Source organism: Carcharodon carcharias, chromosome 2 (assembly GCF_017639515.1).
Source record: "Carcharodon carcharias isolate sCarCar2 chromosome 2, sCarCar2.pri, whole genome shotgun sequence".
Classification (NCBI taxonomy): Eukaryota; Metazoa; Chordata; class Chondrichthyes; order Lamniformes; family Lamnidae; genus Carcharodon; species Carcharodon carcharias.
The window spans coordinates 52,787,961-52,803,011 of NC_054468.1; the positions used below are offsets into that span (position 1 = coordinate 52,787,961).

Here is a 15,051-nt window from a genome sequence, read left to right on the forward strand (position 1 = left end):
GAATGAATAAAGAAAAATTGACAAGAAACTGAACTGGAACTGCCATATAAATATTGTGGCTACAAGAGGTTAGATGCTGGGAATTCTGTAGAGTAACTCACCTCCTGACTCCCCAAAGCATGTCCACCATCTACAAGACACAAGTCAGAAGTGTAATGGAATCTCCGCTTGCCTGGATGAGTGCAGCTCCAACAGCACTCAAGATGCTTTACACCATTCAGGACAAAGCAGTCCACTTGATTGTCAGCCCGTTCACCACCCCCAATATCCACTCGATCCACCACCAACGCACAGTAGCAACAGTGTGTACCATCTACAAGATGCACTGCAGCAACTCACCAAGGCTCCTTCTACAGCACCTTCCAAATCCGCGACGCCACCACCTAGAAGGACAAGGGCAGCAGATGCATGTGAACACCACCACCTGCAAGTTCCCCTCCAAACCACACACAATCCTGACTTGGAACTATATCACTGTTCCTTCAACGTTGCTGGGCCAAAATCCTGGGACTCCTTCCCTAACAGCACTTTGAGTGTACCAGCACTACATGGACTGCAGCAGTTCAAGAAAGCAGCTCACCACCACCTTCTCAAGGGCAATTAGGCTGAGTCGAAAACACTGAGATTGCACATGGTGCCACAGTTATGATATAAATACTTGTAACTCTTTCAAGTACAAACACGTTTCCATCTGTTTCAGATGAAGTTACATTGTTTCATATTTTTCCATTGTGAGATTTGAACTCTTGATCTTGGGGTTACAAACCCAGTACCATAACCATTTGGCTATTTAGGCCAAGCTATATAAATACTTGTAGGTGCATAAGACTATCTTTGTTGTATTGACTATTTAAAGTGAAGTTTACCTTTTCACTTGAAGTATTATTTGCCTGTTAATTCATGTGTAATTTGAGTTGGTTCTGATTCATGTTAAGTAAATGCTACAAAAAGTGAAATTTTGTTGGTAATTTTTTCACTTGGGAGTCATTCAGTAAATCTAGTTATTTTGGTTTGCGTAAGAATTGTAAGAACAGTTTCAGGCTGGAGATTGGAAGAAAAGGGACATTTTAAAATTGTTTTAATCTGCAACAAAGCGTGATGCCTTAAGTGCAACAGCTGCATGTGTAAACATACTTTATTTTAGTTTATTCTAGCAGATCATCAATGGCATTACTCACATTAAGTTAGGTGATTTGCTGTTTTATAAGGGTGACAGTTTTATCTCATGTAATACATACCGTACTATTCTGCTCAATATGAAATTATGATTAAGATTTGCACTGGGGGAACAATGTAACAGTTTACATACGGAAATATTTCTGGAGTACATGTACTTCTGAACACAGAACAGGGCAGAATACATTAATAGATGGATCCCTTTTCCAAAAGTCAAATGTGATAAACATACAAGGACAAGAGAAATACAAATTAGCTTTTTGAAAAATGCCATTTGCCAAGAATAAGGGTGATCCTTCCTTTAGGACAAAATTGTACCATCCACAGCAAACCATTCCAATTTTGCTAATTTATCAGTGTACTGTAGAACACCATGCACTAGCAATATGCTTTAAGCACTCTAATTATCCCCTCCACTATTTTCTGCATCATTGAATAATAAGTTGCACCTTTCCTGTGCTGGCAATGCAAAAAGGGGTCATTGGCTATTTTTCACTGAATAAACCTTGCCCCCAGGAACATTCCATCTTCCTTAGCTCTCTACTGAAAATTGTGGCAAAGGGCAACAGTGGCATGAACACTTTCCCAATACTCTACATTAACATTCAGTATCATCAGTTGGACATCACAGACAATTAGCGAGTGGTTATCCTTGTTGTTAAGTGACAGATAGCTCAAGTGGAATCATCCACTTTATAGATTTATCTGACTTAGTACCTTTGACTAAATGTCTTCTAACCCCAGAATTTAAGGGCTTTGAATTGGTGCTGGACCTTTTTGAAAGTGAATCTCCTTCAATGACAGGCTAGTAGCGTCTAGTGCATACTTCCAGCAAAAGAAATACTGCACTAGTTGGGTTAATCAGGCCATTTGAATGAGAGCACAATTTTTCACCCAAATATAAATCTAAGAAACTGGATGTTGCATTAATGGATGGCTTTTATACCATAAATGTAAAGATGAACACAAAATGTAATGAGGTATATTTTGCAAACTAAAATAGCAATTTTAATAAAAATGTTATATTAATTTTGCATCTTTCACATTCATATTTTCAATGCTTATTACTCTGATTACCTGCCATTTTGCACCACAAACACAGCCAAATAAAAACAATTAGCATACTATGAATCTTTTCCTAATGAAAAAAAACAGAATAATTTTAGTTGACCTTACCTTATACAATAAAGGTGCTTTTCCAAGTTTAATTAGTGCAATTTTTTTGGTAACATTGGTACTTGATTGAAGTCGGACCAGATCATTAATTGTTCCGTACTGTACATCTATGATCTCTGCCTGAAAATGAATGTTTTCAATATTCATTAAAGAGTTTCTGCTGTTGCATTTGCCAGTGTAGCTCAATAATTGTTCAGTTATCAGTAACTCAAATGAAACATGTACAGGTATTAGTTGAATACTCACGCTTTATGAGCAGTGGAAAATACCAAAGGAGTGTTTCCACACTCTATTTAAAAAAAGTTGGCTGATCTAATTAATTTAAAGTTCATTCAAGTTAAACATTTCAAAATATTTAAAAAGAAAAAAAAAATGTTCTATCTCATTAGGGAAGGAAACTACACACAGAATTTTTCCCTCATCGGGCAGGCTCAGTTGGGGTGGGCGGGAGCAGTTGGGAAGCCAACTGCTGCCCGCAATCGGGGCCAGAAGCAATTTCATGCTGGCGGGCAAATTAAGGCCTGCCCAGTGTGAAACACGTGGCAGCGCTGCCTGCGCGGGGGGAGAGGAGGGCGAGAGTGCAGGTTCGTGGGTGTGCGCTGGAAAAGCTCCCTGAAGCACATGGCTGCCTCAGGGAGATGAAGAGTTTTGAACATTAAAAATAAAGATTTTTAAAATGTGATAAAACATGTCCCCTCATATGACTCTGTCACATGAGCAGGGACATGTTATTAATAAAATGTTAAAATTTTAATTTCATTTTTATTTGCTGTTGGAAACCTCATCCCACCCGTGGATGAGGTTTCCCAAAAAAATGCAAAGGCGCTTGACCTTTTCACCTGCCCGCCAACCATAAGGTTGGGCAGGATGCAAAAAATTTCTTTCAATTATAACCTTAATGGTCTTATTAGGCATTTTAATATTCAGCAGGCATGCTGCCGACTCCCTCGTGCGCCCGCCGATCGAAATATCGCCCGAGTACACAACGACATTGGGACACTCACCTGACATCACTGTGCGTCATTTTACACTCGGTCGGGTCAGGCGCATGCCCACCCGACAAGCGTTATATTCTGGCCATAATGTTTTATTATCCACTTAACATTGCTAATACAATCAAATCTTGCTTATTTGCAATTTCCATTTTAATGAAACTATTTCTCAAGTCCTGCTCTTCCCGTATACTTTTAATTGTGAAAAGTTCACTTGTTTGCAATTTCATTTCTTGCAATTAAAGCTAGTATGCAGGTACAGCAGGTAATAAGGAAGGTAAATGGAATTTTGGCATTTATTGCCAAAGGAATAGAGTACCAAAATAGGCAAGTGTTGTTGCAACTGTACAAGGCATTGGTGAGACCGCAACTGTACAAGGCATTGGTGAGACCGCATCTGGAGTACTGTGCACAGTTAAGAACATAAGAACTAGGAGCAGGAGTATGAAATTCAGCCCCTCGAGCCTGCCCCGCTATTCAATGCAATCTTAGCTGATCTCATTTCGGCCTCAAGTCCAATTTCCTGCCCTCTCCTTTCAAACCATTACTAATTAAAAATCTGTCTATCTCCTCCTTAGATTTATTCAGCATCCCGGCATCCACTGCACTCTGAGGCAGTGAATTCCACAGATTCACAGCCCTTTGAGAAAAGTAATTCCTCCTAATCTCTGATTTAAATCTACCACCCCTTAGCCTGAAACTATGGCCTCTCGATCTAGAATGCCCCACAAGGGGAAACATCCGCTCCACGTCTACTTTGTCTATCCCGTTTAGCATCTTAGAGACCTCAAATAGACCGCCTCTCATCCTTCTAAACTCTAGCGAGTATAGGCCTAAACTGCTCAATCTCTCCTCATAAGAAAGCCCCGCAACTCTGGAATCAAACTAGTAAACCTCCTCTGAACCACCTCCAATTCAACTACATCCTTCCTCAAGTAAGGGGACCAAAACTGTGCACAGTACTCCAGGTGCAGTCTCACCAATGCCTTATGCAGTTGCAACAACACTTCCCTACTTTTATACTCTATTCTTTTAGCAATAAATGCCAAAATTCCATTTGCTTTCCTCATTACCTGCTGTACCTGCATGCTAGCTTTCAGCGATTCATGCACAAGGACACCCAGATCCCTCTGCACTGAAGCATTCTGAAGTTTCTTTCCATTTAAATAATAAGTCGCCTTTTTATTCTTCTGACCAAAATGGATAACCTCACACATATCCACATTAAACTCGATCTGCCAAATTTTGGCTCATTCACCTAACCTGTCCATATCCATTTTCACATTTCTTATTTCTTCAATGCAACTTACTTTCCCACCTCGTTTGGTGTCATCTGCAAATTTAACTATAGTACCCTCTATCCCTGATTCCAAGTTATTACTATAGATTGCAAATAGTTGGGGCCCAAGGACTGAACCCTGTGGCTTGCCATCCAGAAAAAGACCCAGTTATCCTGACTCTCTGCTTTCTGTTGGGTAGCCAATCCTTTATCTAAGCTAATATATTACCCCTAACTCCATGTGATCTTATCTTGTGTATTAATCTTTTGTGCGGCACCTTATCAAAGGCCTTCCGGAAAATATACTACATCTATAGGATCCCCATTATCCACTTTGCTTGCCATATCTTCAAAGAACTCCAGCAAATTAGTCAAACATGATTTACTCTTCATAAAACCATGCTGACTCTGATGGATTGCATTTTGACATTCCAAATGCCCCATTACTACATCCTTAATAATGGATTCCAACAATTTCTCAACGACAGTCGTTAAACTAACTGGTCTATAGTTTCCTACTTTCTGCCTCCCCCCTTTTTGAATAAGGGTGTTACATTAGCATTTTTTCCAATCCACTGGAACCTTTCCAGAATCCAGGGAATTTTGGAATATTATAGCCAATGCATCCACTATCTCCACTGCCACTTCCTTTAAGACCCTGGTATGTAAGTTATCAGTCCTGGGGACTTATCACCCTTCAATCCCAATAGTTTGCTCAGTACTTTTCTTCTAGTGATGGTGATTGTTCTAAGTTCTTCCTTCCCTATACCCTGTGCACTACCTGTTACTATTGGGGTAGTACCAGTATCCTCCACCGTGAAAACTGAGGCAAAATATTGACTAAGCGTCTCTGTCATTTCTGCGTTCCCCACTATTAACTCCCCAGTCTCATCCTCCAAGGGACTAACATTCACTTTAGCTACTCTTTTTCCTTTTATATACTTGTAGAAGCTTTTATCAGTTTTTACATTTGCACTAGTTTTCTTTCATAATTTACTTTTGCTCTTTTTATTTTTTTTTAGTAACCCTTTGTTGATCTTTAAAAGTTTCCCAATCTTTCAGCCTGCCACTGACCTTTGCAATTTGGCATGCCCTCGTTTTTGCTTTTATGTTATCTTTAACTTCCTTGCTTAGCCATGGATGCTTTTTCCCCCTCTTACCATCTTTCTTCTTCTTTAGAATATATTTTACTTGGGAGGAATTGAATATATCCTTCAATATCAGCCACTGCTCATCAACTATCCTACCTTGTAGTCTTCCTGCCCAGTCCGCTAGGGCCAAATCTGCCCTCGTGCCGATGTAAAAAGGCAAGGGGAGCCCAGGAAAATGAAAAATAGAACGCTCTACATTGTTATTGTGAGGTAAATAAGCTGGCTTGGATTAACTGAAACCTTCCATGATCGGAAAAAGCAATGTGTTCAAACAAATTTGATAAAGGGAAAACTTTAAATAAAATGTATAAAACAGATCAAGGGATAGCGGCAAAATATTTTGTATATTCTGCAAAAGGAAAAAAACGGAAGGTGACTATTACAATTTTAACTGTTAATTGAGGCAGGTGTTAGCCTTGGTTCAGTAGTAGCACATGCGTTATTTAAGCAAGTAGGTTTCTGCATAATTTAAAAACAAAATCTAGGCTAACACTTCAGCGTATTACTAAGGGAGTGCTGCACTGTCAGGGGTATCATCATGATACATTAAACTGAGATACCATCTGACCACTCGGATGGACATAAAAGATCCCAAGTTACTATTCTCAGAACAACAGGGGAGTGCTCACAACACCACAAGAACCATTTAATAGGTTATTTATCTCATTGCTGGTTTTGAGACAATTGGTTGTCACATTTCCATGCATTGCAATGGTAACTACATTAAAATAGCCCTTAACTGGCTGCAAAGCACATCGGAGTTGTGAAAGGCATTATAAAAATGTAAGTTATTTCTTTTAATTTGCTTTCATTTTAAAGGAACAGAATCAATACTCCATATAATTTAATTAAATAGTTTTCTTACTGACAATGTACAGTGGGAGGCATTTTCACAATAAGAATCAGATCATGAGGCTGTTAATTGAATGCGTTTTGCAAGCAGTATCAAACACCAAGGAACCATTTGAGCTATTAAGAACACATTGTTCAGCTAATCTATTTGTTTACTGCTGAGGTTTGTTTACTGCTGAGGAAACAAAACTTTCTTTCCTCTTGCTTTGGTACCAAGCATCTCTCATCATTGCCCTGAATAAGCCAATTCTACATGTATTACAATGTAGAGTGATGGCTGTCTGGCTGAATCTCCTTTTCCCTTTCCTAGAGAACTGGCCAAGCTGTGCTCAGCTTTTCCACACAGTGGCATGACTGAGATTCAAAACTCAGTTAGCAGATTGTGGCCACAAACCCACTGTGTGACACTGGCCACGTTTTTCCAACATACAATCCAGTTAGAAAGCTTTTGATTTATGTCTGCTCTGTGATTACTATAATTGTGTCAGTTCAGCAGTTTTTCTCCGGCAAATAAAAAGACAAAAGATCCATCTTACACACACAGCATTACACCACAATGGACATTTCCCTCTAGATCAGATGCAAGTAAGTTATCCATAGCTTCTTTGTCTCTTACTACAGTTTGCATGAACAGTGGTACACCTCTAATCTGCTGAATCTGAAACCTACTTCCATAATATTGGGTGGTAATAGCTCCTCTTATTTCTCAAGCTAATATTTCTTCTTATTGCTCAAGCTTTGTGCAAATACTGCTGTACACAATAATTTATTTAATCAAGGATATTAATTATCCAGTAGCAGTAGAAGGGACTCCTGTCCAATTGTAACAGCTGGGCCTCGGTAGCATGCCTCTGGCTGAATTCCTGACAGAGAAACATAGAAAATAGGAGCAGGAGTAGGTCATTCGGCCCTTCGAGCCTGCTCTACCATTCAATATGATCAGGCCTGATCCATTATCTCAATGCCATACTCTCGCTCTTTCCTCATGCCTGTTGACACCTATAGAGTCTAGAAATCTATTTCCTGCTTAAATATATTCAGTGGTTTGGCCTCCACAGCTTTCTGTGGTAGAGAATTTCACAGTTTCATCACCCTTCTGAGTGAAGAAGTTTCTCCTCATCTCAGTCCTAAATGACCTAGCCCATATCCTGAGACCGTGACCCCTTGTTCCAGAAAACCCTCCCCAGCCAGCAGAAACATCATCCCTGCATCCAGACTGTCCAGCCCTGTCAGAATTATATACATTTCAATGAGACCCCCTCTCATTCTTCTAAGCTCCAGTGAATGCAGGCCTAGTTGACCCAATCACCCCTCGTACGACAATCCTGCTATCCCAGAAATCCCAGGAATCTGAACCTTCATTGCACTCCCTGTATGGCAAGTGTATCCTTTCTTAGGTAAGGAGGCCAAAACCGCACACAATACTCCAGGTGTGGTCTCACCAAGTCCCTGTACAGCTGCAGTACGACATCCTTGCTCCTGTACTTAAGTCCTCTTGCAATGAAGGCCAACATACCATTTGTCTTCTTAACTGCCTGCTGCACCTGTATGCTTGCTTTCAGTGACTGGTGTACAAGGTCACCAAGGTCCCTTTGTACATCAACATTTCCATATCTATTGCCATTTAAATAATACTCCGCCATCCTGTTTTTCCTACCGAAGTAGATGACTTCACACTTATCCACGTTACACTGCATCTGCCATGTATTTGCCCACTCACTCAACTTGTCTAAGTTGTCGTGAAGCCTCTTTACATAATCCTCATCACACACATTCCCAAGTTATGTATTGTCAGCAAACTTAGGAATGTTACAAACAAAAACAAAAATAGCTAGAAAAACTCAGTAGGTCTGACAGCATCTGCGGAGAGGAATACAGTCCATATGACTCTTCATCAGAACACTTCACTTATTACACTTATTATATTTGGTTCTCTCATCCAAATCATTGATATATATTGTGAATTGCTGGGGCCCAAGCACACTGATCCCTGTGGTAGCCCACTAGTCACTGCCTGTCACTCCAAAAAAGACCCATTTATTCCTACTCTCTGTACACTAACCTCTTATGTGGGACTTTATCAAAAGCTTTTTGAAAATCCAAATACACATCCACTGGTTCTCCCCTATCTATTCTGCTAGTTGCGTCCTCAAAAAGCTCCAGTAGGTTTGTCAAACATGATTTCCGTTTCATAAATCCATGTTGACATTGTCTAATCCTGTTGATATTTTCGAAGTGTCCTGTTATCACATCCTTTCTAATAGACTGTAGCATTTTCCCTACTACTGATGTTAAGCTAACTAGTCTGTAATTCTGTTTTCTTCCCCACGCCTTTTTTAAATAGTGGGGTTATAGTTGGCACCCTCCAATCTGCCGGGACTGTTCTGGAATCTACAGAATTTTGGAAGATGGCAACCAATGCACCCATTATTTCCATGGCCGCCTCTTTTGGTATCCTGGGATGTAGATTATCAGGCTCTGGAGATTTATTGGCTTTCAGTCCCATTAATTTCTCCAGCACTATTATTATGGTAACACTAATTTCTTTCAATTCCTCCTTCTCACTAGACCCTTGGTTCTCTAACGTTTCAGGGAAGTTATTTGTGTCTTCCTCCATGAAGATAGAACTAAAGTAGTTGTTTAATTGCACTGCCATTTCCCTTGTTCTCTATTATAAATTCTCCCATTTCAGACTGTAAGGGACCTACATTTGTCTTCACTGATCTTTTTCTTTTTATTTACTTAAAGAAGTTTTTATAATCTGTTTTTATGTTCCTTGCAAGTTTTTTCTCATATTCTATTTTTCCCCTCTGAATAAATCTCTTGGTCCTCTTTTGCTGAATTCTAAACTGCTCCCAATCCTCAGACATGCTACTTTTTCTAGCAAATTTATATGACTCCTCTTTGGATCTAATAGTGTCCTTAATTTCTTTTGTTAGCCATGTGGTTGGGCCACTTTTCCTGTTGTCTTTTGTGCCAGAAAGGAATGTATAACTGTTGCAATGCATACATTCGTTCCTTAAATATTAGCCAGGTGGCCTGGCAGTTGGCAGGAAGTGGCACCATGGCCATTAAAATAGGAAGGTAAAAGGTTGATGCCAGGAACCAGGCGGAATAGTCTCTGGTACTAAGGTAAGTTTGGAGGAGTCTGATTTTGAAAGGATCACAGTCATGGTGTGTGTATGTAGGCGGAGGGGTGGAGGGGGGACAGACTCAGAGCAGGGGTGGTCCCAGGTTTCCTTGTGGAGCCCGGAGGAGCATTTGGGATTTGTGCTCCTTCTGGCCCACAAGGAAACTTAAAAAAAAACCTTCCTGACTCTTTTGGAGTCTTGGATCCACTTCCTAATAACATTGGCTGTCCCATTAAAACCTCAGGTTAATATTGCTTTTGCCTTTGTGAAGCCACTGTATAAATCCTCCATTCCATTTTAATTGCCCCATGTCCAGTTTTCATCAGATGTGGGTGAAGGACAATGGAGGGGCAGGAGTTAAATGTCATTATTAGGTAAATAGCTAGCTTGAAGGAAAATAAAATACAATTTTGAAATTTGTTAAGATTTCTATGTATTTCAAAAAGTGTTGGCAAGTAACACCAAACCAGCATCCTGAAAAAATTACAACAGAAAATTCTGGAAAAACTCAGCAGGTCTGGCGGCATCTGTGGAGAGAGAAACAGTTAACGTATCAAGTCCGTATGACTCTTCTTCAGAGCTGATGAGAGGTATAAATGTATTGGATTTTAAACTGTGGAAGAGGTGGAACAAAATAGAAGGTCAGGGATAGGTGGGAGCTCAGGAGAGATTTGACAAAGATGTCATGGACACAAGGGAGTGTTAATGATAGTGTTAAAGACTAAGGAAGGTTCTAATAGTGGCCTAAAGATCAGATGGCAGAATATTTTAAGAGCAGAACAAGGGTCAGTGCTCTCTGAAAGCAAAACGTAAGAACAAGTTGCAAGCTCACCCTGAGGGGGGAGGGGATGTGGAACAAGGAATGTTCTACATAACCCACAAAAAGACAGGCATAACTGGGGCCCATTTGGGTACCCATGGGCCCATATTTTATTTGGAGGAAGTGAGACAAGTTAAAGGAGAAATTGTTCAGTGAGAGAACAAGTTCAGCCAGGTGGAGGAGGGTGGTGAGCCTTTTCAGGCCCCCTTCCACAACTCTTTTTCCAGTGCATCCATTACTGTATCAGTGCCATTTCATGGTCTCACCTGGACCTGGGAAAATTTATTGATTTTGCTTCCACCCTATTTTTCCACCTTCACATGGTCCATCTCCGACACTTCCCTTCCCTTTCTTGGCTTCTCTGTCTTCATTTCTGGTGATAGACTGTCCACCAATATTCATTAAGGTAGCTCCCACAGCTACCTTGACTACACCTCCTCACACCCTGTTTCCCATAAGGATTCAATCCTATTCTCCCAGTTTCTCTGCCTCCGTTGCACATGTTCCGAGTTGCCATCTTCCAAAACGGCACTTCTGACCTGTCCTTTTTCCTGAACCGAGGTGCCCCCCCCCACTGAGATTGACAAGGCCCTCAAATATGCCCAACCCATCTTCCCCACTTCTGCCCTCAGCCCTTCCTCCCAGGACCATGATAGGGCTGCCCATGTCTTCACTTTTCACCCCACCAGCCTCGGCATTCAAAGGATCATCCTCCATTACTTCCACAAATTCCAGCATGATACCACCACCAAATACACCTTCCCTTCACCTCCCCTGTCAACATTCCATAGGGACAATTCCCTCCGTGATACCCTGGTCCAGTGCTCCATCACCCCCAATATCTCATCCCCATCCCACGGCACCTTTCTATGCAATCGCAGAAGGTGTAACACCTCTATCTCCTCCTTCCTCACCGTCAAAGGCCCCAAACACTCTGTTCAGGTGAAGCAGTGCTTCACTTGCACTTCTTTCAATTTAGTTTACTGTATTCGCTGCTCCCAATGTGGTCTCCTCTACATTGGGGAGACTAAACACAGACTGGGTGACTGCTTTGAGGAACACCTTCGCTCAGTCTGCAAGCATGACCCCGGCCTTCCTGTTGCTTGCCATTTCGACACATCACCTTGCTCACCTTGTTCATATTTCCGTCCTTGGCCTGCTGCAATGTTCCAGTGAAGCCCAATACAAACTGGAGGAACACTACCTCATCTTCTGATTAGGCACTTTACAGCCTGCTGGACTTAACATTGAGTTTAACAGCTTCAGAACATGAGCTCTGTCCTCCAATTTAATCATTTTTTTCAATAATTCTTTTTCTTTTCCCCAATCCCCTCCCCCTACAGGGCCAGTCTGTAGCTTGTTCTCATGTTTTGCTTTCAGAGAGCACTGACCCTGTTCTGCTATTAACACATTCTGCCATCTGTTCTTTAGGCCACTGTTGGCACCCTCCTTAGTCTTCAACACTATCATTAACATTCCCTTTATCTTGTGTTCATGACATCTATGTCAAATCTCTCCTGAGCTCCCAACTGTCCTTGATGAAGGTGTTTTGCTGCACATCTTGCAAATTATAAAATCCATCACATTTCTACCTCTCCTCAGCTCTGAAGAGGAGTCATACAGACTCGAAACATTGGCCAGAATTTTCCTGATGGCAATTTGGGGGTGGGGCCCGCTCACTGACAGGAAAATGACGCGGAATGATGTCGGGAGGCACCCCTGACGTCATCCCGGTCCCTTTAAATTTTCAGGAAGGCGGGTGGACAGTGAAATCAGCTGTCCACCCGCTGACCTGTCAATGGCCAATTGAGGCCATTGACAGGGTAATTAAAGTAATTAAAGGCCCTGCCTGTCCAACCTTAAGGTTGATGGGCAGGCCAGGAGCCCCAGCGGGCTTCTGATAATACATGAAACCTCATCCACTGGCAGGATGAGGTTTCATGTTCCTTTTTAAAAACTTTAATAAATGTAATGTGATATTTATTAACATGTCCCATCTCGTGTGACATTGTCACATGAGGGGGACATGTTAATAATATTTTTATTTCTCTTTTTTAACTTTTGTACACTGTCAGTAATCTCCCTGAGACAGCATTCGTCTCAGGGAGCAGTGCACTCTTTCACACGCATGCGCGAAAGAGCGCACTTTGATAGCTGGGGATTCCATCCCCCACCCCACACAGGAAGCACACAGCTTCCTGTCAGGCAGGCCACTGGGCGGGCCTTAATTGGCCCGCACACTCAAAATGGCGGCAGGCCCCAATTTGGTGTCGGGGGTCGGCTGTCCGCCTACCACCAAGTCGGTGGGACCCGCATGTCAACCAAGGGCAAAATTCTGCCCATTAACTCTGTTTCTCTCTCTACAGTTGCTGGCAGAGTTTCTCCAGCATTTAAAAAAATCCCTTTTTATTTCAGATTTCTAGCATCCGCAGTATTTTGCTTTTATTTTTTCAGCAAAAAATGCCAGCCATCTTTTCAATGAAATAAATGATGGCTTTTAAAATAATTTTCAAATATCTATTGACTATGTAATTTCTTAAATCCTTTGGCTTTGATCTATGGGATGGATTAACACTGAATATAACTAGGTATTATAATGAGCTATGTAGCATCGCTCTAACATGTCACCATGCCACTCAGAGGAAACATTAATCTTCACATTCAGTGATCATATTTAGCAGGATACTTTCATAATATGAAGCTGATGTTGGTTGAAAGCTGGACTTTGTAATTAACCTTATCCATACTGTATGAATTTCAGCTCCAAGGACAGCTTTAAAGCACTAATCTTCGGAGTTCAAGATCTGTTTTTAATACTATATTAAATGATTTTTCACTGAAATCTGCTTCAACAAATTTATAAAATTAGCTACAGTTCATTCAACAAAAATGGATGTACACAAAGTAAAAAATAGGTAATGTTTTTAAAATATATTAAAACTCATTATTAGAAATTGAACATTTCATTATAATCTAAATTATTTACAGAGATATTTTAATCATAATTTCTTAAGCATTAAAATTCAAACTATGGTATGCATCATGTTATGTCTTCTGGTTGCCATAATTTCAAATAATCACAATTTTGGACTCAAATGGTAGTGTTTCATTGTGTACTTCCTGCAGTTCTCCATTTGGTTGCTGAGCTGATACATTGTTGCTCTGCACCTGACTGCAGTGCCGGAGTAAATGTGGCACCCTGGATATACATTCGCATAACCATTAGTTCTTAACTCTTTACAAATAATGTAACAATATAACATCTCTATTTTAAAAAAAATGGTCCACATTTTCCAGTCCGTCGATCGTCAGGGACTGAAGATGTGCATTAAGACAATGTGGCAATCCTGATGCACGGACATCAGTGGGTGTTGCCCGGGAAGCTTCAACTTCCGATGGGCAATTCCACAGCTTCCCAGGACCCTTCACAAATGTCTCTGACTCTGAGTTAGAGTCCGGGACCTACCTGAATGGTTACCCAGGAAATGTTAGACAGATTAAAAACTAGTCTAGCACCTGGGTAACTCACAACCGACCGCTCAATTACCCCCACCACCCCTCCTATACCCCTTGACCTCCAGCTACTCTCTGAACCCTACTCAATTACTTCCCTGATCTGACCCTGATTTACCCTCCAACCACCCAATTACCGCCCCCCACCCTCTCCGCCGACCATCCTGACCTGACCACCACCCAAGTACCCACTCACCCAGCTGCCACCTCACCCACTTACCTACCTCAGCTACTTACAAATTCATTCATTCACCCATCCACTCACTTTCATTTACTAGGATTCATTCATTAGCATTCAAACTGGAACTTTAAAAGTACCATGCAGGAGCTGCTGTAAAAGGGGGATGTGTCCTGTCTTTCCGAGACTCTACTCTGCTTTGATGGGGTTCCCACAGGAACACTGCACTGCACATTCCTGTTGAAGCTGGGCTCGGATGGTCCCAGTAGAAAAGTTCAGCAGCGTTGAGTCGGAGGAATTTTTGATCAAAGCGTAAATCCAAAGATCATTGCTGCTGCTTGGAAGAGCCAGGCAATTTCTCTATATCAATATAGCTGTTCCAATCATTAACATTTTTTATATATTATCTGAACTAAAGATTAACGATTGACTTATAAATAAATTGAACATCTTGAGAGTCTCCTCGAGCTTGTTTTCCTTTCTCTAAATATTATTCATGTTATTGCTTCGGTGGTAAGCAGGCCTCCCCTGCTGCATATTTGGCATTCATTGCTCTCAGCGGTGAGTCAGCGGGCTGCAAAGGTAATGTTATGCATGTAGTTCCTGATGTTGTAGGAGTCATGCTCGATGTTGCTGATGCTGGGTCACTTGCTGGTGACATTGTTGCTGTTGCATCACTTGTTAGTGATGCTGTCAATGTCACTGGTTCGTGATGTTGCCGGTTTTGTCAATTACCTTTTCTGCTTTTCCAGTTCAGGTGTAGGTCGAATACGGGCTCTGTTC

At 41.3% G+C, this 15,051-nt stretch overlaps 1 protein-coding gene and 1 long non-coding RNA gene across 7 annotated transcripts in view; one reads left to right on the forward strand and one right to left on the reverse strand.

Moving 5' to 3' along the window:
- Positions 1 to 15,051, reverse strand: part of LOC121290443 (inactive N-acetylated-alpha-linked acidic dipeptidase-like protein 2) — a 999,957-nt gene that overhangs the window by 470,386 nt on the left and 514,520 nt on the right. For all 6 annotated transcript variants that reach the window (XM_041210891.1, XM_041210883.1, XM_041210898.1 and 3 more), the window contains one exon: positions 2,353 to 2,472. In XM_041210891.1, coding sequence (XP_041066825.1) covers positions 2,353 to 2,472 — 120 coding nt within the window. The remainder of the gene's footprint in view (positions 1 to 2,352; positions 2,473 to 15,051) is intronic.
- LOC121290530 overlaps positions 1 to 15,051 on the forward strand; it is a 37,884-nt gene that overhangs the window by 11,801 nt on the left and 11,032 nt on the right. The window lies entirely within an intron of this gene.